Raw genomic sequence first — 25,750 nt, forward strand, 5'->3', positions numbered from 1 at the left:
GTAACCATGGCCTATGAGCTACTGTTTCTAAATTCTTAGAAAAAAAACAAAAAAACTCCTTTTGCTGAGGTAGTCAAACATTTATATTCTTTCATGTTTTTTTTAATGAACAGCAAGGATTTGCCAAGGTGATATAACTCTAAAAGATTCTATACTTATACTATGATATATGTGTTGAAACATTAATGAGATTATTGCTATTAAAGAAGTACTGTAGTGGAATATAACTTATCCCCTATCAGAAGCATTGGTTGAAGTTATAGATCCCAGGAGGTCCGACTGCTGGGACCCTGTGCGATCTCCATATGGCACACATGCCCCCTCAATATATCTCTATGGGATACATGGAGGGGGCATGTCGGCTGCCGCATCATGCGAGGATGGAACGCCCCCTTTCTACAGAATGCTACAGCCCCGTACAAGAGATCGCAGGGGGGTCTCAGCAGTCGGTCCCCCTGAGATCTATAACTTATTCCCTATCCTTCGAATAGGGGATAAGTTATATTCCACTACAGGGATGTGCACAGACATTTTGAAGGACAGGGGCTCAAGTCGAAAAAAGGGCACTTCTAATTAAAAAAAATGTTTGTAAAAACCTCACATAGGCAGTCATGTCAGCTGAATGGGACCCGTATCACCCCACGGAAGTGCAGTCAGTGAAGGCATTATAGGGCAGGTGCATTGAAAGGGGAGGGGCTCAATGCCCCTTTTGAGTCTGTGTGCACGTCCCTGTTCCACTACAGTATTCCTGTTACGGTGTGCGCTCTGGCCGCACACGCTGGCCGTGAGCGCATGCATGTTCCTGCTACCTGCTCCTGCCGGCGGGGCTGGTACTCGCATTGCGGGACACACCTGCATGTGAATCCCAGCCCTCACTCACCTGGTGCTTCTCCTGCCCTTACCTCTGCCTCTCTGCTCCAGCGCACGTGTCCCCATCCCCTAGGGCGCGCGCACGCTGGAGTTTTAAGATTTAAATGGCCAGTGTGCCCATTAGTGAAGTAACACCTGTGGCTCCTTGATAAATTCCTCCACCTCCCACACTTCTCTGCCATCTCTTTGTTGCCATAGTGCCTGAGAGTTGCCATGCCGTGTATCATACCCTTTGCTCCATGACCTGACCTTGCTCCTTTGCCGCCTGCCTACTGACCACTTGCTAAGTTCCTGACTAGGCTACTGTGCCACCAGCCCTGACGTTCTGCTATCCTGACCACGAGTTGCCTTATCCCACCTGTGCCTCGAATCTCCTCAGCCGCCTGTGTGGTCAAAACATGCCAGGGGTAGCGACCTGGGTGCCACCTGCCTCACCAAGTCCATCCCACTTTGCAGAAGGCTCTGGTGAAAACCAGTGGCACCTTAGACTCTGCTCCCTGGTACGGTTCTACCACACAGGTCCAGCCGATCCACTATCATCAGTATTCCAGTCTACTGAAACGTGAGTGTTACAGTAAGATCCAGCCATGCATCCCGCTGAGGTACCCCTGTCTGAAGTCGAGGATCTTCCCTCCGTTGTGGTATGTCAGTCTAAGCAATTGGCCCGACAGGCACAGCAACTTACCCAACTGCTATGATGCAACAGCTATTGGCCTTGCAGCAACCACAGCAGCAGGTACCAAAACCTGGCCCACTCCCACCACCAGTTCCTGCAGTGTCTTCTGGCTCCTAGCTACATTTGCCTTTACCTTCTAAATATGATGGGAATTCCAATTTATGCAGAGGTTTCGTCACACAATGCTCCATGCACTTGGAGCTCATGTCTGAACAGTTTCCAATGGAAGGTGCAAAGGTGGCCTTTGTCATTAGTCTACTGTCCGGAAAAGCCCTGGCCACGGCTACACCCTTTTGGGACCATGGTGATCCGGTATCCTCCAATTTATCGGCTTTCTTGGCAGAATTTTGCAATGTCTTTGAGGAACCTTCACGTGCCTCTTCTGCTGTGATGGCTTTGCTGAACCTCTGTCAAGGAAATTCTTCCGTTGGTGACTATGCGGTTCAATTCCACACTCTAGCCTTAGAACGTGCAGGGAATGATGAAGCCTTGTGTGCCACATTCAAAAAAGGACTGTCAAGCAGGATTAAAGATGCCCTCACAGCACGTGATCCTCCATCTTCTTTGACTGAACTTATCCACTTGGCCACACGCATTGATGTGTGTTTTGCTGAGAGACAAGAGGAACTGCGCTTAGAGAGGGAACTTGCTCGAACACAGAGATATCCTCGACTGGCAGCCATGTTTCAACGTCCACCTCTTCAGTTTCCTGCGCCTCTTGCCGAAGAGGCTATGCAAGTGGATCATTCTTGTCTTACGCAACAGGTCACGACCACGCAGTCAGAATTTGTGCTTGTATTGTGGTAGCCCGGAGCACCTTCTCAAGGACAGTTCGCCCACAGCTTTGCGGCGGGCTCTGGTGAAAACCAGCGGCACCTTAGACTCCGCTCTCTGGTACTGTCCGAGTCATATACCACACAGGTCTAGCGGATCCACTATCATCAGTGTTCCAGTCTACTGAAACTTGAGTGTTACAATTGCTTTAACAATGCAATTTATGCAACACATTAGAAATGACATTTCATAATACCTTTTGCCCTTGTTTGCCTGGACGACCCTCAACTCCTGGGAAACCATCATCTCCCTAGGAATGTAAAAAAGTCATATTGTTGTTGAGTCATGTATAACTGCTATTCATATTTTATTAACTACTTCAGTTATACTGTACATTAGATGAATAATATAATAAAGAGCCTTAAAATTAGCAAAATAATGCAGTACTGCAAAATATTAAAGCATGTACAAATTGAAACAGTTAAAAATAATGGAATAATGCATACACGTACAGCACGCTAATAATGCTCTATATTCAGTGATATCACTTGTAGCTTCTGGGTCCCAGTGCAAAACATGCAATAGGGAATTTTCTTATGGGGCAGTGGCACCTTGGGGCCTCATCAGGGCCCTGGTGCAACTACTACCGCTTCACCCCCTATAGTTACACACTGACTATATATATTAATAAAACATTTATGAACATAATCAAAACAGCAAAGATAGTCTAGGCACAAAATGCCAGAATTATGGAACTAGGTAATATTTTCTAAAACTGTAAAAAAAAAAAAAATTCACAATAAACATATATAAACAATATTCATGTGGACCAGACAGGATAAGGGTTGAATGTCAAGTAGCAATATGTACACTGGTTTACAGACCACTAATAATGGTTATATATAATTACCTTAACTCCTTGGAACCCCGGAATTCCTTCGTATCCTGTTTCTCCTTGTTCTCCCTAAAAATTTAAAACATTAGGATATGTATACTATACATAAAAACAGCATTAGACCTCATTCACTGCTATATAGAAGTTCATGAGTCCTTACTGTACCTTCATATACCTTGGATTTTGATGTGGAGGCATATGGAAGTTGATTGATGTATTGTAGAAAGAATCAGTTACAGTATGTTCTTATGTTTAAGACACAGATTGCTTTACCTTATCTTAATATATAATATATATATATATATATATATATATATTTAACCCTTACCCACCCCCATTTGCCAGGGTCTAGGTTTTTGTTTAAAGTCCCATACAAGTCTATGGGAAATATATGTTACTGCATAACTTCCAAACGGCTGGAGATATTTCGATAATACTTGGTCACATGTTACTTATATGTCCACTTAAAATATAGGATAGTTAATTTAACCCTTAACTACCCCCATTTGTGAGGGTTGGGGTTTTTGTTTAAAGTCCCATGCAAATCTATGGGAAATGTATGTTCCCACATAACTTCCGTACGGCTGGAGATATTTCAATACCTGGTACACATATTACGGGTCGGGATAGGAGGTCGGGATAGGAGGTCAGGATAGGAGGTCGAAATCGGAGGTCAAGATAGAAGGACGGGATATGAGGACGGGATAGGAGGTCGGGATAGAATCTCGAGATAAGACGTCAGGATAGGAGGTCGGCATAGGAGGTCGCGATATGAGGACGGGATAGGAGGTCAGGATAGGAAGTCGGGATAGGAGGTCGGGATAGGAGGTCGGGATAGGAGGTCGGGATAGGAGGTCGGGATAGGAGGTCCGGATAGGAGGTCCAGATAGGAGGTTGAGATAGGAGGTCGGGATATGAGGTCAAGATAGGAGGTCGAGATAGGAGGTTGAGATAGGAGGTCAAGATATGAGGTCAAGATAGGAGGTTCAGATAGGAGGTCGAGATAGGAGGACGGGATAGGAGGACGAGATAGGAGGACGGAATAGGAGGATGGGATAGGAGGACGGGATAGGAGGACGGGATAGGAGGTCGAGATAGGAGGTCGAGATATGAGGACGGGAAAGGAGGACGGATAGGAGGACAGGATAGGAGGTCAAGATAGGAGGTCGAGATAGGAGGACAGATAGGAGGACGGGATAGGAGGTTGGGATTGGAGGTCGGGATTGGAGGTCGGGATAGGAGGTCGGGATTGGAGGTCGGGATAGAATGTCAGGATAGGAGGTCAAGATAGGAGGTCGAGATAGGAGGACGGGATAGGAGGACGGGATAGGAGGTCGGGATAGGAGATCGGGATAGGAGGTCGGGATATGGGGTTGGGATATGACAACAATATATAAGGATGGGATATGAAGTCAAAAGCTTCCTCAGTTGATTATCCTCCACAACAAGGATTAGGAAGGAAAAACCGGACAACGCCGGGTACTCAGCTAGTATTAGAATATAATAAATGTGGCATAAACAAAATAAATAGATAATTAATAAATATTTATGAATGTCAAACCGTCACAGTACACATTTACAAGACTAATAATTCGGAATACTAGGGTTTAAGGGTTTTCTTGGATTTGCTTTGATAAATAAAGTAAAGTCATAAAGTCTTAATTTAGATGGTGTGATTGATGCAGCTCATGTTGGTATGGTCCTGTGCACTTCTATCTGTGTTCTTTGGAGAAGAGTAGCATATCTGTAAAAATGCCACAGAAGATGATTTATCTATTGCTTCACCATATGCTATACACACCCTAACAAAGTTACCCTGTACTAAGAGGGCTGGACTGGCCTTACGGGATACCAGTAAAATTCCCAGTAGGCCGCCTGCCTTGTAGCCCAGCAGTGGCCATCCTGCTGCCCACACGATTTATGTGTGACCAGTGGGGGCTGCTTACATTCTTAAATTAGCAATGTCAGCCAGTCACCACTGCACCACAGTGCAGCATACAAGGTCCTCCTGCTCACATAGTAATAGTATTTTTCAGAGCCAGGAGGACTGCACAGTGTGCTGCATGTTTAAAATTTTCTTACCTCCTCTCCCTTTGAACCAGGTATACCTCTGATTCCAGGTGGACCAGCAATGCCCTACAAAATGATAAGAATAATAAATATAATATCAGATGAGAGTGTTGAATCATATACATTCGCTCATCGAGTAGAAGGGTGCATCTACTATACTTTGTATTCACCCAGGCCTTTAGTGCTGTTCTGTCAAGAAATTCCATATATAGCCATCCCAGGCATTCCACTAAAAGCCAATAGGTGGGTACAGCCAATGTTTTTCTTAGCCTTATAATATAGAGAGAGTTGTGTACAAGAATAAAAGAGTCATTGCTAGTCTTTTTAAGTATATACCAGGGGCGGATTGACAGGTCGGGCACTTAGGCACTGCCCAAGGATCCGGGACCCGCTCACCGCAGCATTTGCTGCTTTACAAGATATGGGAACATGCAAGCTGGATATATACAGACCTCCAGCTTGGATGTTCCTTGATCTTCTAACAGCCAGTGCAGGAGGATAACAAGGGGGGATATGTTCTTAGCGGGGGACAGGACAGAGGAAGGCGGGAATCACCATTATCTTACTAGAGTGCAGGAGCTTCTCACCTTCACAATCTGTGTAGGAGAGTGCTTAAGGGCCTGAGTCACATGACCCATAGATCCTTAAAGGGGTACTCCAGTGGAAAACAAGTTTTTTTTTATAAAATCAACTGGTGCCAGATTTGTAACTTACTTCTGTTTAAAAATCTCAATCCTCCTGTGATGACTGGCTCCACAACCCGTACGGTTAATTCTTTCTAACTATGTTGTTTATTCTGTTGCTGGGACTATGCCTCTGTACTCTGGGTGTGGTTCAGCTTGCTGAGCCAATTAGAATCCTCCTGCTAGCAGCAAAGGGATATATAAGGAAGTCTTTCTCAGTTATGCCTTGTCTGTGAAAGTTCTTATGACTGAAACTAGCAATCTCTGAATATTTACTGTCTATCTGGTTCTGTTACTTTTTGGCTTGGCTTTTGACTACTCTTTGGCTCTCTGTTGTTGTACTCCATTCCCTCCTGGCTTTGACTCATTGACTTCGTATTCAGTGTGTGTGTGTTTAGATTTTTTACCTGTTAGTTTTGTGTGCCTCCAACTGTTCCCGACCTTTGACAGTTTTGTAGTTTACTGTTTTGACCTGTGACTGTCCATTACTTATTTAGGAAGGGACCGACACCATGGTTGTGGACCCACCTGTTTAGGGCGGATACCCAAATAGGCAGGAACAGAGGGAGTGGGCAAGTTCAGGGCTGCACTCTATCCCTGCCCGACGGGACACCTTCCAGTACTTATCAGCTGCTGTATGCTCCAGAGGAAGTTGAGTAGTTATTTTTAGTCTGACCATAGTGCTCTCTGCTGACACCTCTATCCATGTCAGGAACTATCCAGAGAAGGAGAAAATCTCTATAGCAAACCTCTCCAGCTCTGGACAGTTCCTGACATGGACAGAGGTGGCAGCAGAGAGCACTGTGGTCAGACAGAAATGAAATTCAAAAAGAAAAGAACTTCCTCTTGAGCAAACAGCAGGTGATAAGTACTGGAAGGATTAGGATTTTTAAATAGAAGTAATTTACAAATCTATTTAACTTTCTTGCACCAGTTGATTTGAAATAAATAGTTTTCAACCGGAGTACCCCTTTAAGTCTCACTGCACAAAGGAAGAAGGTAGAGAGAAGTAAGGTGTGTTGGTGTGTGTTCACTGTTCTGCTGTAGTGTTGAGCAGCATAGGCCATATTAGAATTTGCGATATTTCGTGAATATATGGATGAATATTCGTCATATATTCGCTAAATTCGCATATTCGTAATATTTGCATTATATTTTCGCATATGCGAAAATTTACATATGCTAAAATTAGCATTAATGAAAATTTGCATAAGCGAAAATTCACATATGTGAAAATCAGCAGAGAGGGGTGATCACTGTGATGTGTACTGTGGAAAAAAAAAACAATATTCGTAATTACGAATATATAGTGCCATATTCGCAAATATTTGCGAATTCGCAAATATGCAATATTCGCGAATAAAATTTGCAGTGCGAATATTCGCGAGCAACACTATTCTGCTGTTACACCATGTTTTTTCCTCCAGTCACCTTCAAAAATACATACTCTGTTCTGCGTTACACCATGTCTTATCCTCCTGTCCCCTCCAGAGCTACACTCACTATTCTGTTTTTGAATCTTATACTCTAATCACCTCCAGGGCTGTAGTTACTATGCTGTTTTTACATCATATCTTATCCTCCTGTCACCTTTAGAGCTGCACTTACTATTCTGCTGTCTTATACTGTAAATATTTTATTAAAATTTCAAACATGGCAATAAATAATTACAGAAATCGACATACTATATCTGACCAGAACATAACAATATAATGAATCATAACACTAATTATAAAACTGACACTGTCGTACTGTACTGAACAGGGGCACCGCACCGATGTACTTACAGTGTGTACTCACTGCTGTACTGCCTACACTTACCGTGGGGAAGAAGTCAGCACAGCCAAACTTCAGGCACAACAGGAAGCCTGTCTCTCTAGTGCCTAACGCCTGACAGCTCTGACTCCACTTCCCCCAGTAAAAGTACGTCAGTGAGGCCAAAGTGCCAGCATTGTGACTCCCTTTTGGCTGTCAATTACCGGAGAGGTGATTCAATTCCAGTAGAAGTGTTATGGCCATCACCACATTCCTATCAGTGTGAGATCTTAGCATGTACAGGCTGCCTAAGAGTGACCGGAGTGTGATGAAAGCAACCATAGTATGATCACCCCCAGCAGACTGTACAGGAGGGGAAATATATTATATTGTATGTGAGCAGGCGTGTCTATAAAAGATGGGCACATGAGGGCCCCATAATCTTCTATTGCCCGGCGGCCCCAAGAGGCATCAGTTCACCCATGGTATATACACTACAGTACATTCATAGTGTATGATAGTTATGTTTTTACAGTTGATGAAAGCGCATTTTGTAGTTTTGGTACTTATTGAAAGGGAAACTGACTTACTGTGGTATGCCCAGAGTCTGGTGAAGTAATATATGAATAGAGGAGGACCCCTTTATGAGAGAGTTGATGTCCAATACAAGGACACCAGATAGACACAGTTTAATTTTTCTGAATGCAGCATCATGTAAAAATATAAGGGTGCCCCCTCAATATATAGATTATGAGGCCATACCAATATATTCATCTACTATGTTAATAGGAGGTAAATTGATAAAGTATTTTTTGAAACAATAAACAATATGATGTTATTTAAATTAATAGTAAATACATAACATACTTTAAAGCCATCTGCTCCTTGTAGTCCTTTGAAGCCAGGATCTCCACGGTCACCCTTTAGAAAAGAATTTCCAGTCAATGATGAACTTTAATAAGGGCTCTATGTCATAAGTATTTGTACTTCTTGAATAGTCAATTTCTTAAAAGATCAATATCATGCAGCTTGAAGAATCCACAAAGCATTTCGGATTTATCACATATAAAAGATGCCAATCCAGCCACTACAGCACCAATAATGCAGTCCTAATAATGACAGTTTTGACAGCAGCATTTAAACAGTAAATAGCTGGCAATGGAGATCTCTCTGTGACAACTATTAGCATCAGCCCTCTGTTGTTATGTATGGAGCAGGCTTACATCCTGAGGCCTTTACATACACTCTTTACCGCGGCATAACGGATATATCCATCATGCACAGTTAAGAGGTTAATGTTACATTTGTATGTTTTTATTTAATAGTTATAAGTTTCTTTGGTAGCTACTTAAAGGGAATGTGTAATGAGAAAAATTGCTTAAAGGATACTTATACAGATATGTAAAATACTTCTATTTGTCAATCTTAAGCCTCCCAGTACTTATCAGCTCCTATATACTACAGAGAAAGTTGTGTAGTTCTTTTCTGTCTGACCACAGTGCTCTCTGCTGACACCTCTGTCCATGTCAGGAACTGTCTAGAGCAGGATAGGTTTGCTAAGGGGATTTGCTCCTACACTGGACAGTTCCTGACATGGACAGAGGTGTCATCAGAGAACACCGGCTTTTTAAATAAAAGTCATTTTCAAATCCGTTTAACTTTCTGGCACTAGTTGATTTGAAAACATTTGCTTTCAACTGGAATACCCCTTTAAGCTTACAATTTCTAAGAATTTTCAATATTTAAAAATGTTCTTGCAGTTTTAAGTTTGTCCACAAAGCCTACAATAAGCTCACACTTTTTGCTTTGTTGAATTTCAGTGAAACGGACACCAGTGTATAGATAATGTGGGATTCCATAAGATTCCCTATAGGGGATGGTCACACCTCAGCATCTTCCTCCTCCTGCACAATGACCTCTACACAGGTTATAGTGCATCCCTTGGAAACTCTTTAAGGTTGGGTTCACATTTGCATCCCGCATAGGTGAACTCAGCCTAGATCTCGACGCAACTGAAGACAGTATGCATCAGTTGGCATCAGTTGTATGGCATCTGGTGTCCATTGTTTCTGGACACCTGACAACGGAATGCAGCAAGCTGTGCTGTCCGGCGTGTCCAACCATCCGGCGTCAAAATTGAGACGCTGGATAATTGTGAACTGTCCCATTCAAATGAATGGGATCAGTTCTAGCATCAGTTTCCCTCCGGTGCACGGTGGGGGGAAACTATGCAGGACGCCTAATATATGTGAACACAGCCTATTAGAAGTCAATAGGACCAGCTCCAGTCTATTGTTTCCTATGTTCATTAGGCTTTCTGTAAAGCATTTATCTGAAAGCTGTGTAGAAAGCTCAGACGATATGGCTGCCCCCATAATTATGTACAAAATGAAATCAAAAATGTATTTAGAAAATAGAAACATGTTATAAAAAGGACCATATTTCAGTATCTAGCTCTGTTCAGTATAACAAAAAAATAATACATCTGTTGTCATACCTCAATTCAAATACTTGCTTAAGACATTATGGTTTATTTTCATTTGTTTCTAAGAAATATGTGTTTCTATAATATATTTATGCTTTTGGAAATAAATAAATACATTTATGTTAATGTAGATAGATAGATGGATAGATATGTCATATACAGTATAAGAGATTATACCTACCCTTTCACCAGGTATACCTCTCTCTCCCTTTTCTCCCTTTATGCCTGGTTCTCCCTTAAAAAAAAAAAAAACATTTGAAATATAAATGTATCCGTTATGTAAGAACATAAAAAGTATTTCATTAAAATATTTTAAAGCTGTGCAATTTACGCTGATTCCTGGGTCACCAGTTCTTCCATAAGCTCCGGGATTGCCACGGACACCCTAGTTTATCAGACCAAAGAAAACATGTTTGTCATAAAGATAAATATTATACACATAATACAATAAATAAAGCATAAATAATAATTTTAACTTTTAAATTAAAATTTTTCTGAGAAAAAGTCACACCGAGAATGTCACAAGATAATAATGTTACAAAATGATAATAGTCATATAATCATAATTTACCAGATTTCCTACACGTCCAGACTCTCCTTGTTCTCCTTCATGCCCTTTATAACCCTAAAAATGGAATAGCATTTTTTTTTATTTAATTAATTTGTACAGTTTTTCTGACTTTTTTTCTGAAAGTTTTTTGTACCTGTGTTCCTGCAGGTCCCTGAAGACCTAAAACTCCATGTGCACATTTGGAACACCGAGGAGAATTTTCTCCAAGGCTTAGCTCTGCAGACCCAGCACACTAAAAAACACAGAACATTTTATATTGCCGATGTATTATAGATTTACAAAGCCACTGTTAGGATTTTAATGTAGCCCGGTCTTTCCAAGCATCTCATCATCATGAATAGTGGCATTTTCCCATACATTATAAAAAGCTATACATTTGACCAGCGATACTAGAAACAATTTAAAGGGGGTACTCCTGTGGAAAACATTTTTATTTAAATCAACTGGTGCCAGAAAGTTAAACAGATTTGTAAATTACTTCTATTAAAAAATCTTTACCCTTCCAGTACTTTTTAGCAGCTGTATGCTACAGAGAAAATTCTTTTGGTTTTGAATTTCTTTTTTGTGTTGTCCACAGTGCTCTCTGCTGACAACTGATGCCCGTATCAGGAACTGTCAAGAGCAGGAGAAAATCCCCATTGCAAACCTAAGCTGCTATGGACAGTTCCTGACTTGGACAGAGGTGTCATCAGAGAGCACTGTGGACAAGACAAAAAGGAAATTCAAAAAGAAAAAATTTCCTCTGTAGCATACAGCTGCTAAAGAGTACTGGAAGGGTAAAGATTTTTTATATAGAAGTAAATTCCAAACTGTTTAACTTTCTGGCACCAGTTGATTTTAAAAATAAAATTTCCACTAGAGTACCAGAGTACTATGTTCATATCTGCCTCACAGGCTCTGTTGCAGATTTTCTTGTACCATTAAGATCTTGCAAAATGACTGACACTCAACAGAAACCCAACAGACCCCATTAGAGTCAATGGGGTCTCTATGGATCCATTGATATCCATCATGGAGCTCCGTTCACTCTTCATGAATGGAATCTGCTATGAAAGCCCCAACTAGAGCCTCTGTCGCAAATGTGAACCTAGCCTTAGTTAAATAAAATTCTATAGCAGGAAATCTTTCAAGTAAAGCCAAATAATGCTAATCTATAAAACCCATTTCTAATATATTCCACTAATTTAAATAATGGAACCAAAATACTTCTTATAGAATCAGAGCTGAGCACAAACAAGTCTATCAACACACCTGATCATACAGTTCACAACATTGCTCTTTCAAAGCTTTCGTGGGATCACAGTGGATTTCAAGCTGCTGAATATCAACCTATAAAACAAGAATATTTAAAAAAATATATATATGTATAAATATAGAAATTTATTTTCTGATCTTGTCTTTATATGGCCCTAGTTTTAATGATTTTCTTCTCCAAATAAGACCTACATAATTAATTGATAGTAGTAAATAATGAAAAATCCCTATGCAGAAAAAAAATTATTGGGGGGGGGGGGGTAGCATAAGAAATCCCATAATGTAAAATATTGCTTTGGCCATGAAGGCTAAAGACACCTCCGGTCATGGAAGCATTACAGACTTTTTCCTGTTTCTTTTTGTACTATGTGTACAGTATGTTCACATGTGGTAGATTTGCTATTAAAACTAAATATCAGTTCAATTAATTTGAATTGGGTGTTTTTGGCGACAAGCACATGGATTTTTGCGCTCCCTTTCAGACCAATGTGTAAATCTGCCCTTACAAGGTCATCTGAGGGTAGTTGGTGGGGACATCAGAAGAAATTTAAGATAATATTATTTTACAAAAAATGTAGTAGATGCTTGGAGCAAACTTTCAGCAGATGTGGTTAGAAAAGTGTCTCGGTCACTTAAAGAGTACCTCTCATGATCTTGTTAAATGTTATAATCCTCCCAGTACACTGCCCCCATCATGATAAACTACCCCTGCCTTTATTTTTATTATTTGTTAGTTTTCTACCTTTTCTATTGCTCTTTATTTTCTGTTCAGTCTCAGTCAGATTCACAGACTGTGAAGGGGTGTTACCCAGCAGGTGTGATATCATCTGAAGTCATACAGGGGAGAACTTCCTCCCTCACTCTGCTACACGCAGCCCAGAGCAGTTCAGTGTTTGAGATGAGCTCTGATTGGCTAAGGCTGCCCCCCCCCCCTCAGTATTTCCTGATTTTGGACTTCTGCCAGGCCAGCAGGAGTCCAAAGTCTGTGCAAAAGATGGGGAAAAATATGTTCTGAACAAGAAGGGAGACACCTAGTGGAAGCTTTTTTAAACACAAATAAAACATAGAAAAGGTATTTTTTTTTTTTTTAAAACAAAGTACTTTAGAAAGATTTTTTTTATTTACCATAAGGAATGCAATAGCAAAAAATAGTTTTAATAAAAGGCCCCATTGAAAGAGAAAAAAAGCTTTAAAAAAAACTGTAAAAAAATGTTTTTTTGATCGGTTTAGGTCTGTGTGTTCAATTGCCAGAATAAGGCAGGTAAAGCACTCAGCTAAGAACTTTACCCCATCTCCCTCTTCACTATACAAGGCGAGCCCCATAGATGCATAGATTAGATGGACCAGACATTGCAGACAATCTTCTGTGCTTCCATATATTATTTCATAGACATTGTTGTATAAATGGTGTTATTTACTCACGTACAAAACCAATAAAAAAGAAAAGTTGTAACAGTTGCACAATGTTCATATTCACGCCAAGAAAAGTGGTGAAAGGAAAGAAATGATCTGCCCGTTTTTATTGACATCTCCACCATTTTCTGCCTACACTTCATTTTGGACATGAAAGCCTTTATATATAATAAGTATACTGCTTATTGAACATGTTGTGCCATGTATCCATTAAATCATGTCTGTCCATGAAACACGTTTGCTATTACTCACCAAAGGAACTGAGTGTGATTCTCCGTGCATGCTTGAAGTAACCATTTTATTTTCATGTGTTTTCTGACCAGCTATTGTAACTGAACTCACTTCAATACAATCCAAAATCATCTTCGCATCCTCTCTTGTTACACTGAAAGATAACTTATGCCATTTGCCATCAAAAAGTGTTGTAACATTGCTGGATGTATGGAAATGTAGAGTCTTAGATGGCGAGGAGTACAATAGGCTTACAGTCTGGGTATCTTTATTTAAATATAGTCCAATCTTCTGATCTGTATTAGTATTGATGATCTGCCATAAATTCCAGGCATCTTGTGGCGTATTTGATAATATTTTAAATGTGGCTAAGATGGAGTATTCTGCAGGCAATCCATTTGGGGGGAAAACACTATAAAAAAGAAAGATAAGACCAAGGATGAAGCATTGTTTCATCTGTTCACTATTTCATGTTTTGCATATTTGGATTCGTTAAAATACACTTACAAGAAAAACAATCCACAGAGTGTGTCCCCCAATAATGTTATTCCTTGCAAGTGTTGTTTTACAGAAATGCTTTGCTGCAGTGGGTGTGTGGGTAGCCTTACTTCAGTATATCCATTTCCCCCTGTTATCAACCCACAGCAGCATACTGTATATACTCGAATATAAGCCGAGGCCCCTAATTTTACCCCAAAAACCCATGAAAAGTTATTGACTCGACTATAAGCCTAGGGTGGGAAATACATCATCCCCGCATGTAATCATCCAGACCCCCATTATCATCCCCCCCCCCTTCATCATCACTGCCTGTCAATCCCTTCATTAGTGGTCTTCAACCTGCGGACCTCCAGATGTTGCAAAACTAAAACTCCCAGCATGCCGGACAGCCATCGCCCCCCCCCCCCCCCCATTGCCTTTTGTTTTGTACTCACCTCCCCTCGGTGGGAAGTTAGGGTGAGCTGGTCCAAGCCCAACCGTCCGGTGGGGAGCATTACTCGTTGCGGGCTGTCCATTTTCACCGGGGGGGCCTCTTCTCCGCGCTTCGGGCCCGGCCCCGGACTAGTAACGTTGCCTTGACCACGATGCACAGGGACGTTGCGAATGAACGTCCCTGTGTGTCGTTGTCAAGTCAACGTCACTAGTCCGGGGCAGGCCCGGAGCGCGGAGAAGAGGGCCCACTCGGTGAAGATGGACAGTACGCAACGAGTAATGCTCCCCACCGGACGGTCCCTGCAGCATAGATGGCCCGGACCAGCTCACTCTAACTTCCTGCCGAGAAGAGGTGAGTACAAAACAATAGGGGGGGGGGTGGCTGGATGATGATGAAGGCCGCAGTGGTCTTCAACCTGCGGACCTCCAGAGGTTTCAAAACTACAACACCCAGCATGCTCGGACAGCTGATGGCTGTCTGGGCATGCTGGGAGTTGTAGTTTTGCAACATCTGGAGGTCCGGATGTTGAAGACCACTGATGAAGGGATTGACAGGCGGAGAGTTCACTCAAGTATAAGCCGAGGGGGGCGTTTTCAGTACAAAAAATTGTGCTGAAAAACTCGGCTTATACTCGAGTATATACGGTAGTCACGCTCCCCTGAAGATCATGTAACTTATGGCATATTATTGTTGGTCACATGGAATGTTGGGAAAGGTCAGAGACAACAGTAAAATAAAAAGTCTTGCACTACAGCACTTTTGGGTATGGGTCTCGTGCATGAAAATGGAACAAAGCATCGCACAGAAGTAGTAGAAGCATATTACCACAGGTGACTGCAGTCAAGGTGTAGAAATGTCACAGGGATGTTCATTAGGAGATCCCCTAATTTCTAAAATTCTGTTCATAGTTCACATTCTTCTTATGCGATATTGAGAGCAGATTAATGGGGAAAAACATGTTTTATTTTATTTTAAAACAAGACCTCAACATACCATAATGTGAACAAAAAAAAAAAAGGGGGTGGAAGACTTTTGGATTGCATTGGGGGCATCTACCTAATGGGGGTGTAAATTATCTACCAACAGGCAAAATTTACCTGATGTGGGGAATTTCCTACCTACTAGTAGTGATCATGGTGCTGCACAAATATTTCTTCCTTATATAATGGTGTTATGGCTAATAATGGTATGTGAATAGTGATAAAATCCTGTGTGTGCCTCCCGGTGAGTGGTGAAGCATTAACTGTATGCATTACCACTCTCCTACATTCACAAGCTGGTTTGGTGGGGCCATGCCTCTTGTAACAGACAACCCATGCTACGCCTCTGGTAACAGACAAGTTCTCTTTAGTCTGACCATGCCTAAAAGACTATTTGTAAAGTTGTTTTCTTTTCTTTCTTTCTTTTTTTCATTAAATATGTATTTGAGCAATAAATAAATGTTATTTACAAAGGTAGGCAAAACCTTTAAATGGGTTGTCTTGGGAACAACAAAGCTGGGAATGGTGTAAAAATAATAAACAAGCTATACTCACCTTCCTTGGTGTCACCTACCTGGGCCCGCAGCTGCTATTCTGGCACTCCCAGTCCCCCATTGGTCACCGTTTCTTCCTAGTTCCAGTGACATCATGAACCCATAGGAACTGCACAGCCAATCATTGACAGAGGTGGGACACCACAGTGACCAATGAGTGGGTGAGCAGATAATTCCTGTGGGGATGGAATGTCACAGGAACCAGGAAGAAGCAGTGATCAGCAGGAGAAAGGGATAGGTGAGTATAGCTTGTTTATTATTTTTACACCATGAACCTTGCATACATTTTCAGCTTACCACTGTAGTTAGTGAAAATTGTGGCCAAAGCAAAAATTGGTGAGAGGACAAACATAATTGTAAAGTTTTGATCAAAAAGTGCACTAAGAGCCTCCATTTTTTGACCAAGAGTGCTGCTGCAACCTTCTTTTTTGTGTAATTGTAGTGTTGACATCAATATAAGTATTTTTAGCTTGTGAACATCGCAGCTCAGGAACAGGACATTAAAGGGGTACTCCGCTGCTCAGCGTTACACGCTGAGCAGTGGAGTACCCCTTTAATATCACAAATCCACAAAATCAGCAGATACATTTTCTCATATAGTGCCAAAACATAAAACTGTGGCCCTCCAGATGTTACAAAACTACAACTCTCAGCATGTATGGACAGGCAATGGCTGGCTGAGCATGCTGGTATTTCTGCAACATCTAGAGGGCCACAGTTTGGAAACTGCTGGTATAGATCAAAGAAGTAGTTAGTTGTAATATCCACTGTGATCTAAGGTACTGGAAATAGTCAATACTAACATCCTCAGTGGTCTAGCGTAGTGGTGAATTAAATGCCAAGTCCCCTGGATGTCTGGGTTGTGAAGGGATGAATGGCAACATCTATGTTAGTCTATTGAATGGTATTCTGTTTGCATCATTTCTTGTCAGTAACAGGTAGTGAAGAGGCTTAAATGGGCACTGTCAGATACAATAGGTTTTGCAATTGCTTTTATTAGTATTTCATACAAAAAAAAAGCCAGTCAAACAACTGCCCCCCCCCCCCCCCCCCCCTGCCGGCTTGGACATATACTAGACCTGCTGTGTCCATGCGTCATCACCTATGTCATGGACACACTTCCTTGATTGACAGTTGTGAGCACAGGGCTCACAGCTGGAGGAAAAATCCTCCCACTGTCAACTTGTGTCCCACTACTGTCAGTGAGGACAAGCTGGGAGTTGTAGTTTTGCTAATGCTAGGGGAGATGTGAGCAGACAGCATACTGCGGGAGGGGGCGGAGACCTGCACAGTGAGGCCACGCCCCCTCCCTTTTAGAGGAATTCAGACTAGTAAGCTAAATTAAAAGTGGAATAACATAAATAAATAAAGGTGCTAGACAAATAAAAATTAGATGGACATGGTCAGGATTAGACACTGAGTGATATATTTAAAAAAAAAAATGTTGGATCTGACGGCTACGCTTTAATTCAACAGCCTTAAGCCTGGTTTAGGATTGTAAAAAAGTTAAGGTCAGTATTTCTTCTATTCTAGGGCAGTGAATTAATCAATATGAGTCCATGGTTGTCTGTGAGATTGAAAGGGCTAAGGCTAAGTTTCCACTTGTTTTTTTTTTTTACACCTAACAAAACCCCAGAAGAAACACCAGACAAACTGCCACAGTTTTTTGACAGTTTTTCTGGCATTTTTTTCTGGCGTTTTTCTGGTGTGTGGAAACAGCCAGTTTTGTACCCTGTGGCAGTTTTTAACTGCCTTTTGGGTACCACTCTGTGGGTCAGATGCTGAGCGCCCGGTCCACAGAGTGTAAGGAGATGAGGAGTGATGTACAGCATAACTACTTACTTCCCCAGCCGTATAGTACACAACGGGGCATAGTGTACCCGTGTATACTATACTATCACTATTCTCACAGGACTCCCTGCTCCTATAGCCCCTTTGGGCAGTATACACTATATACAGCTATCTATAGATAGCTGTATATACTGTATACAGAAGAGGACGTCCACTTACCTCCCTTGCTCCTGTCACCGCTGGGTCAGTGTAGCTCCACCCCTAGGGATGAAATTATTAGGGGCCGGGATACATACAGGAGCCAGGTTGGTAAGTGTGAGGCTCTGTTAGCATATATGTTTTGTATAATGTGAACAGACCCTTCTGGCAGTGTTTTGCCAGACAGGGAGACTTCAGCTGTTGCTAAACTAGAACTTTCAGCTGGGCTTGCTGGGAGTTGTAGTTTTGCAGGCTCCCTGTTTGGGAAGACATTGCAGTGGAGAGCGCCAAAAATGTAATAACCAAATATTTTTTTTTTTCCTCTCGTTTCAGATCCGTGTATGCAGAGGATTACGGTGGATTCGTGGACTATGGCGATGAACTGGATTCTTTTAATTTAATAAAATGGTTAAAGGGGGCTGTGGGTGAGTGTTTTTTTTTTTTATAAAATAATTTTTCCAATGTGTCATGTTTTTTTTAACTCAATTTTCCCGCTTAGTAGTGGCTGTCTTATATTCGGAATCCATAACTAAGTCTGGGCTTAGCATTAGCCCCAAAAACAGCTAGCGCTAAACCCCAATTATTACCCCGATACCCACCACCACAGGGGTCAAAAATGGTGCTCCTGGGCCTAGGCGGTGACAGGCTGACGTTATGTAAGCTGGGGAGGGCCAGTAACAATGGTCCTCACCCACCCTGGTAACGTCAGGCTGTTGCTGCTTGGTTGGTATCTGGCTGAGAATGAAATACAGGGAACCCTATGCATTTTTTGTATTTATCTATTTATTTATAAAAATAAAATGCATAGGGTTCCCCATATTTTCATTCTCAGCTAGATACCAACCAAGCAGCAACAGCCTGATGTTACCTTATGTTATAGATAACGGTATATAGTGTATATCGCACAAAGAGTTAACCTACATTGTTTAGCAGTTATCCAGGAAAAAACTTTTTTTTACACATCAACTGGCTCCAGAAAGTTAAACAGATTTGTAAATTACTTCTATGAAAAAAATCTTAATCTTTTCAGTACTTATGAGCAGCTGAAGTTAAGTTGTTCTTTTCTGTCTAAGTGCTCTCTGATAGAGATGTCGCGAATTGTTCGCCGGCAAACAGTTCCCGGCGAACTTGGCATGTTCACGTTCGCATTGCCGGGCAAACATATGTGAAGTTCGATTCGCCCCCTATACTTTAACATTGAGGTAAACTTTGACCCTGTGAGTCAGAGTCAGCAGACACATTACAGCCAATCAGCAGCAGTCCCTCCCTACCTCAGGCACGGACGCCATTTTAGCCTCAGAAGCTGCTCCTGCTGTAATAGGGAAAGCGATAGCTAGGTTGCTGCTAGGTGGTGTATTCAGGGTCCACTTTACTCCTAAAGCACTAGTCTAACATCTGCTTTAAGAACAGCACCAAAAAAAGCCCTTTTTAGGGCTCAAATATCAGTCCGTGTGTCTTGTAACAGCTGTAGGCACCCTGGCTGGGAGGGAACCGCTGGTTAAAAGGGGTACTCCAGTGTAAAACTTCCTTCAAGCAACTAACTACAGTATTAAAAGGGCTATAAGTTCAGTCTGTGTGTCTTGCAACTGCTGGAGGCACCCTGGTTGGGGACCTCTGCTTAAAAGTGGAACTCCGCTGGCAACCTTTTTTGCTCATTGTCACACTAGTGCAAATCACATTTGGTGTGACAGTTGTTCAAATAAGGGGGAATCTATGTGCTGCCTAAAGGGGGGGATCTAAATATGTGCTGCCTAAAGGGGGCTCTATGTGCTGCCTAAAGGGAGGCTCTAACTATGTGCTGCCAAATATGGGGGAATCTATGTGCTGCCTAAAGGGGGGCTCTATGTGCTGCCTAAAGGGGGGGCTCTAACTATGTGCTGCCTAAAGGGGGGATATAACTATGTGATGCCTAAAGGGGGGATATAACTATGTGCTGCCTAAAGGGGGCTCTATGCGCTGCCTAAAGGGGGGCTCTAACTATGTGCTGCCTAATATGGGGGAATCTATGTGCTGCCTAAAGGGGGGATCTAACTATGTGATGCCTAAAGGAGGGCAGAATTTAGGAATACTAGGTCATTTATGCCCTTTATGGATTAAAACCAGACTCTGCATCAACTATGTAATTTTCCATGGGAGTTTTGCCATGGATCCCCATCCAGCACGCCACAGTCCAGGTATTAGTCCCCTTGAAACAACTTTTAAATCACTATTGTGGCCAGAAAGAGTCCCTGTGGGTTTTAAAATTCGCCTGCCCATTGAAGTCAATGGCGGTACGCCCGGTTCGCCGGTTCGCGAACATTTGCGGAAGTTCGCGTTCGCCGTTCGCGAACTGAAAATTTTATGTTTGCAACATCACTACTCTCTGATGACACCTGTCTCAGGAACTGTCCAGAGTAGAAGCAAATCCCCATAGCAAACCTCTTCTACTCTGCAGGTCCTGAGACAAGCAGAGATGTCAGCAGAGAGCACTGTTGCCAGACAGAAAAGAACAACTCAACTTCAGCAGCAGAACATTTTTGAAAGGATTAAGATTTTTTAATAGAAGTAATTTACAAATCTGTGTAACTTTCTGGAGGCAGTTGATATAGAATTTTTTTTTTTCCTGGAATACCCCTTTACATTTTTTCCTTGCTGGGCTGTCGCATAGCACAGCTCAGCAAGGTGTTAAGTGAGCCAGCAATGTGCATACTGTATGCACATTGCAGGCTCACTGTAAGTTCTTGCTGGGCAATAGATATACGCTATATCTACTGCTACTTCTACTACAGTATATCTACTGCTCAGCATCAGCTGTTCTCCCAGCTCTGTAGCCGCAGCACAGCTGAAGGCCCGATCTATGCAAGGACATTTTACGGTGCAGCATGCTGCGCTGCAAAATGCTGTATGGCTGCAGAGGGAAGTAGGGATGCATCACTCCTTCTCTCCGAGAATGCTGAAATGATGGCTTTTTTGCTTAAAAAAAAAACGCCATAGTCTCAGCATGCTGCAATTTGGAAAAACTGCCAGATCGCAGAAAAACACCAGGGTCAAGGGAAAAAACACCAAACCCACTTTCAGCATTCTGGGAGAGAAGGGGTGATGTCTAGCATCTCTCCACAGCCATACAGCATTTTTGGGGATCTTTAGGTAGTTTACATCAGTATAGATTGGTACTAAAAAGAGAGAGCTTTGAATTTGTCGAGAACTGTGTTTGCAGTTACTACCCATGTGGTCCGTCAATTAGACATGCATGTAAGTAAGATTGGCATGTGTCTTATTGTTGTGCCAACCAACTATGGGACATTATTATGGGACATTAATCTATTTAAATCAATGAAAATTCATAATGAATTCAAATATATATTCTATTATAATAATTTTAGAAAACAAAAGCAATACATGGATAGTCTAACGTAAAAAAAATATATACTGTAACTAACATGTACACATGGCCAGACTGTACAGGTCAGGTCAGAGGAGGAGATCACAGCTATTCTTGTTCAGGCACATGCCATGGGGAAGATTTATCAAAATCTGTGCAAAGATATAGTTGCTGAGTTGCCCATAGCAACCAATCAGATTGCTTCTTTCATTTTGCAGAGGCCTTGTAGAAAATGAAAGAATCGATCTGATTGGTTGCTATGGGCAACTAAGCAACTTTTCCTCTGCCCAGGTTTTGATAAATCTCCCCCTATGGTTTCTGTGGACATGGAATTGTATGGTGCAAGAGTTCAGTCAGAGGCATAGGGTTATTTTCAGGGAAAAATGGACTGATACCAGAGGTCCTAGTGGAGATCACAGTCAGTGTGAGTCTGAACCCCAACAAAGGTGGTGCCCGCACCTCAGCTAATCTGCAGCGTCCAATCCAAGGGCTAAGAGCACCTAGAATGCAGAGACACTAACAAAGAGGTGAAACAAACAATATTGTTATATTTAGTAATACCTTTTTTTATTCTTCAAATGGGCTACAGAGCTTATCCGGATAGCCTGTAGATTTGGTTTCGAACCATTGACTATTCTCACATCTGAAGTTGTAGAGTATCGAAGTTCATCAATAAGATCATACACTGTAAAATGAAGCAAAAACTATCGTAGTTGTAAACAATGTAAATTTTATATCATCATCATTTTAACATATAGATTTATAGATAAAGGGGCACTCCAGTAGAAAACTTTTTTTTTTTTTTTTTTTTATCAACTAGTGACAGAAAGTTAAACAGATTTGTAAATTACTTCTATTAAAAAATCTTAATCCTTCCAGTACTTTTTAGGGGCTGTATACTACAGAGGAAATGTTTTTGTCAGGATCCGGACTGGTATGCGGAGAGGACACGGGTGGTGGATCCTCTGTGTCAGTGAGGTGATGGCGTGGGCCGTACCAGGGAAACGGAATCTAAGGGGTTACTGGTTTTCACCAGAGCCCGCCGCAAAACGGGATGGACTTGCAGCGGCAGGTAACCCCCAGACAGGCGCGGTACACAAGGACAAGGCAAGAGCAAGGTCGGACGTAGCAGAAGGTCTGGGCAGGCAGCAATGGTTAGTAGTCAGGGGCACTGGCCAGGATCTGGATACACAGGCAATGGAACACACAGAAACGCTTTCTCAGGGCACAAGGCAATAAGATCCGGCAGGGACAGGAAGGGGAAGGGGGTTTATATAGTGTAGGGAGTGTAGGAACTAATTGGGCCAGGCACCAATTAATGGTGCACTGGCCCTTTAAATCTGAGAGACGCGGCACGCACGCGCCCTAGAGAGCGGGGCCGCGCACGCCGGGACAGAGCAGAAGGACGGGGCCGGTGAGTGACAAGGGATGCGACCCACGGGCGGGCATGTCCCGCCACGGGGATCACATCCCCGCCGAGGGACACAGAGCAGCGCTCCCGGTCACACTCGCTGACCGGGGTGCTGCAAGCAGGGAAGTGACGCCACGAGCGCTCCGGAGGGGAAGCAGGGCCCGGAGCGCTTGGCGTTACAGTTTTTCTTTTTAGATTTCTCTTCTGTCACTACCACAGTGCTCTCTGCTGACCTCTGCTGTCCATTTTAGGAACTGTCCAGAGCAGCATATGTTTGCTATGGGGATTTTCTCCAGGACAGTTCCTAAAATGGACAGCAGAGATCAGCAGAGAGCACTGAAATCGTGACAGAAGAGAAATCTAAAAACAAAAGCATTTCCTCTGTAACATACAGCCACTAATAAGTACTGGAAGGATTCATTTTTTAATAGAAGTAATTTACAAATCTGTTTAACTTTCTGGCACCAGTTGATTTAAAAAAAGAAAGTTTTCCACCGGAGTACCCCTTAAAAGGTGCCGTAAAAAAAGTTACACTATGTCAGCAATTTACCCATGACATTTTAACCTGTTAATGTCTATACTCATCCATGTGCCGTAAACGGGGTATGACACATAACGGCTGGCCCCCAGCTGATTCCTGTAGCTCAGGGCCGGCGTTAATAGCCAACATATGACGATCGCCGCTGCTGGCTATTAACCCTTTGGATCACCGCTGTCACCGCTGACTTTGACAGCGGCGTCTAAAGGTGCCTTCATCCAGTCCCTGGTGGTCCAGTGGGGTGTATCACCCCCATTCCCCCCCCCCCCCCCCCACAGTGCAATCACGGGGGGGCGATCCACTGCTGAGGTAGCCAGAGGCCTTATCTCTCCTGTAGTGGCGGCTCCTGCACTCAGAATGATAAAGCCTGGCAGGACCAGGCTTTATCAATTGAGCGCAGAGGAATATCAGGAATCATTATGAGGAATCAAAGGATTCCTCCTAAAAGTCCCCTAAGTGGACTAAAAAGTGTAAAAATAAAAATAAAAAAAGCTTAAAAAAAAGTTTAAAAACACACACACTTCCTTATTAAAAGTTTAAATGACCCCCCCTTTTCCCAAATTCCATATACAAAATATATCAACATAATAAAAATAAACATATGTGGTATCGCCACGTGCATAAATGTCCGAACTATTTAAATATATTGTTAATTAAACCGCAGGGTCAATGGCATATGCGCAAAAAAATTCCGAAGTCCAAAATAGCGTATTTTTGGTCACTTTTTATACCATAAAAAATTTAATAAAAAGCAATCAAAAAGTTTGATCATAACAACTTCAGATCAGGGTAGGGTATCAATTTTATCATTTGGACCTACAGAATAAAGATAAGGTATCATTTCTAACGAAAAATGTACTGCTTAGAAACAGAAGCCCCCATAATTTACAAAATGGAATTTTTTCTTCAATTTTGTCATACAATAGTTACATAGTTAGTACGGTTGAAAAAAGACATATGTCCATCAAGTTCAACCAGGGAATTGAAGGGTAGGGGTGTGGCGCGATATTGGGGAAGGGATGGGATTTTATATTTCTTCATAAGCATTTATGTTATTTTGTTCCAGGAATGTATCTAACCCTGTTTTAAAGCTGTTAATTTTTCCTGCTGTAACCAGTTCCTGAGGTAGACTAATCCATAAGTTCACAGTTCTCATGGTAAAGAAGGCGTGTCACCCTTTGAGACGAAACCTTTTCTTCTCCAGACGGAGGGAGTGCCCCCTTGTCCTTTGGGGGGTTTAACCTGGAACAGTTTTTCTCCATATTTTTTGTATGGGCCATTAATATACTTATATGCATTTATCATATCCCCCCTTAAACGTCTCTTCTCAAGACTAAACAATTGTAACTCCTTTAATCGCTCCTCATAGCTAAGATGTTCCATGCCCCATATTAGTTTAGTCGCGTGTCTCTGCACCCTTTCCAGCTCCACAGTGTCCCTTTTATGGACTGGTGACCAAAACTGAACAGCATATTCCAGGTGAGGCCGTACCAATGCTTTAAAAAACGGCAGTATACATGACAATATCCTGCCGGCCTTGGAAGCAGCAGCCTGAAGTTGCATGCTTTTCTGTAGTCTGTGAACTACAAGTACACCCAGATCCTTCTCTACCAGTGACTCTGCCAGTTTAATCCCCCCTAAAACATACGACGCATGCAGGTTATTAGTACCCAGATGCATAACTTTACATTTATCCACATTGAACCTCATTTGCCAAGTGGATGCCCAGTCTATCCAAGTCATCTTGATTTTCTTTTTCCATTTTGCCGTAGATTTTTGGGTAAAATGACTGACGTCATTACAAAGTAAAATTGGTGGTGCAAAAAAAAAAAAGCACTCATATGGTTTTTTTAGGTGCATAATTAAAATGGTTATGATTTTAAAAAGTAAGGAGGAAAAACCGAAAGTGCAAAAACAGTAAAACGCTTGGTCTTTAAAGAGCTAAAGGAAAACTGTCTCATGTTCACTCCCACACTAACCACATGTACTGACGGATAGAGCGGGGGACGCTGATTCATATGATACCTACCTTGCCCAGATCTGTCCAGCCGTTAAACTGCAATCTTAGTTTTTCATTTGCTGTAACTGGCACGGGCGGGGTTTCAGGAGCCTAGTGGCACTGTGACGTCAGCGCCGCCTGTCAGTAGAGCCGCCCGCTTAAGAATATTCATCCCCCTTCCCTCTGGCTCTCCCTCTCCTCGCCGCTCCTAACTGGTCTTAACTAAGCATGTGCTGCTTCCTGACATGGACAGTGAAGACCATTTAGGAGCGGTGCTCCTGAAAACCCCACCCGTGCCAGTTACAGT

The 25,750-nt window shown here is 42.3% G+C and overlaps 1 protein-coding gene across 4 annotated transcripts in view; it reads right to left on the reverse strand.

The window, feature by feature from the left end:
- LOC130360690 (collagen alpha-1(I) chain-like) overlaps positions 1 to 21,678 on the reverse strand; it is a 56,670-nt gene extending 34,992 nt beyond the window's left edge. The window contains exons 1-11 of one of the 4 annotated variants that reach the window (XM_056563240.1): positions 21,554 to 21,678; positions 13,699 to 14,089; positions 12,031 to 12,108; positions 10,913 to 11,011; positions 10,780 to 10,833; positions 10,540 to 10,593; positions 10,390 to 10,443; positions 8,591 to 8,644; positions 5,298 to 5,351; positions 3,231 to 3,284; positions 2,577 to 2,630 (exon numbers count right to left, since the gene is read on the reverse strand). In XM_056563240.1, coding sequence (XP_056419215.1) covers positions 2,577 to 2,630; positions 3,231 to 3,284; positions 5,298 to 5,351; positions 8,591 to 8,644; positions 10,390 to 10,443; positions 10,540 to 10,593; positions 10,780 to 10,833; positions 10,913 to 11,011; positions 12,031 to 12,108; positions 13,699 to 13,809 — 666 coding nt within the window. In that variant the 5' untranslated portion in view covers positions 13,810 to 14,089; positions 21,554 to 21,678. Of the gene's footprint in view, positions 1 to 2,576; positions 2,631 to 3,230; positions 3,285 to 5,297; positions 5,352 to 8,590; positions 8,645 to 10,389; positions 10,444 to 10,539; positions 10,594 to 10,779; positions 10,834 to 10,912; positions 11,012 to 12,030; positions 12,109 to 13,698; positions 14,090 to 16,146; positions 16,204 to 18,155; positions 18,238 to 21,553 lie in introns of those variants that run through there. The other 3 variants (XM_056563242.1, XM_056563241.1, XM_056563243.1) reach the window with 3 other exon arrangements.
- Between the last annotated feature and the right edge of the window lie 4,072 nt (positions 21,679 to 25,750).

Source organism: Hyla sarda, chromosome 3 (assembly GCF_029499605.1).
Source record: "Hyla sarda isolate aHylSar1 chromosome 3, aHylSar1.hap1, whole genome shotgun sequence".
In the NCBI taxonomy this organism is placed as follows: Eukaryota; Metazoa; Chordata; class Amphibia; order Anura; family Hylidae; genus Hyla; species Hyla sarda.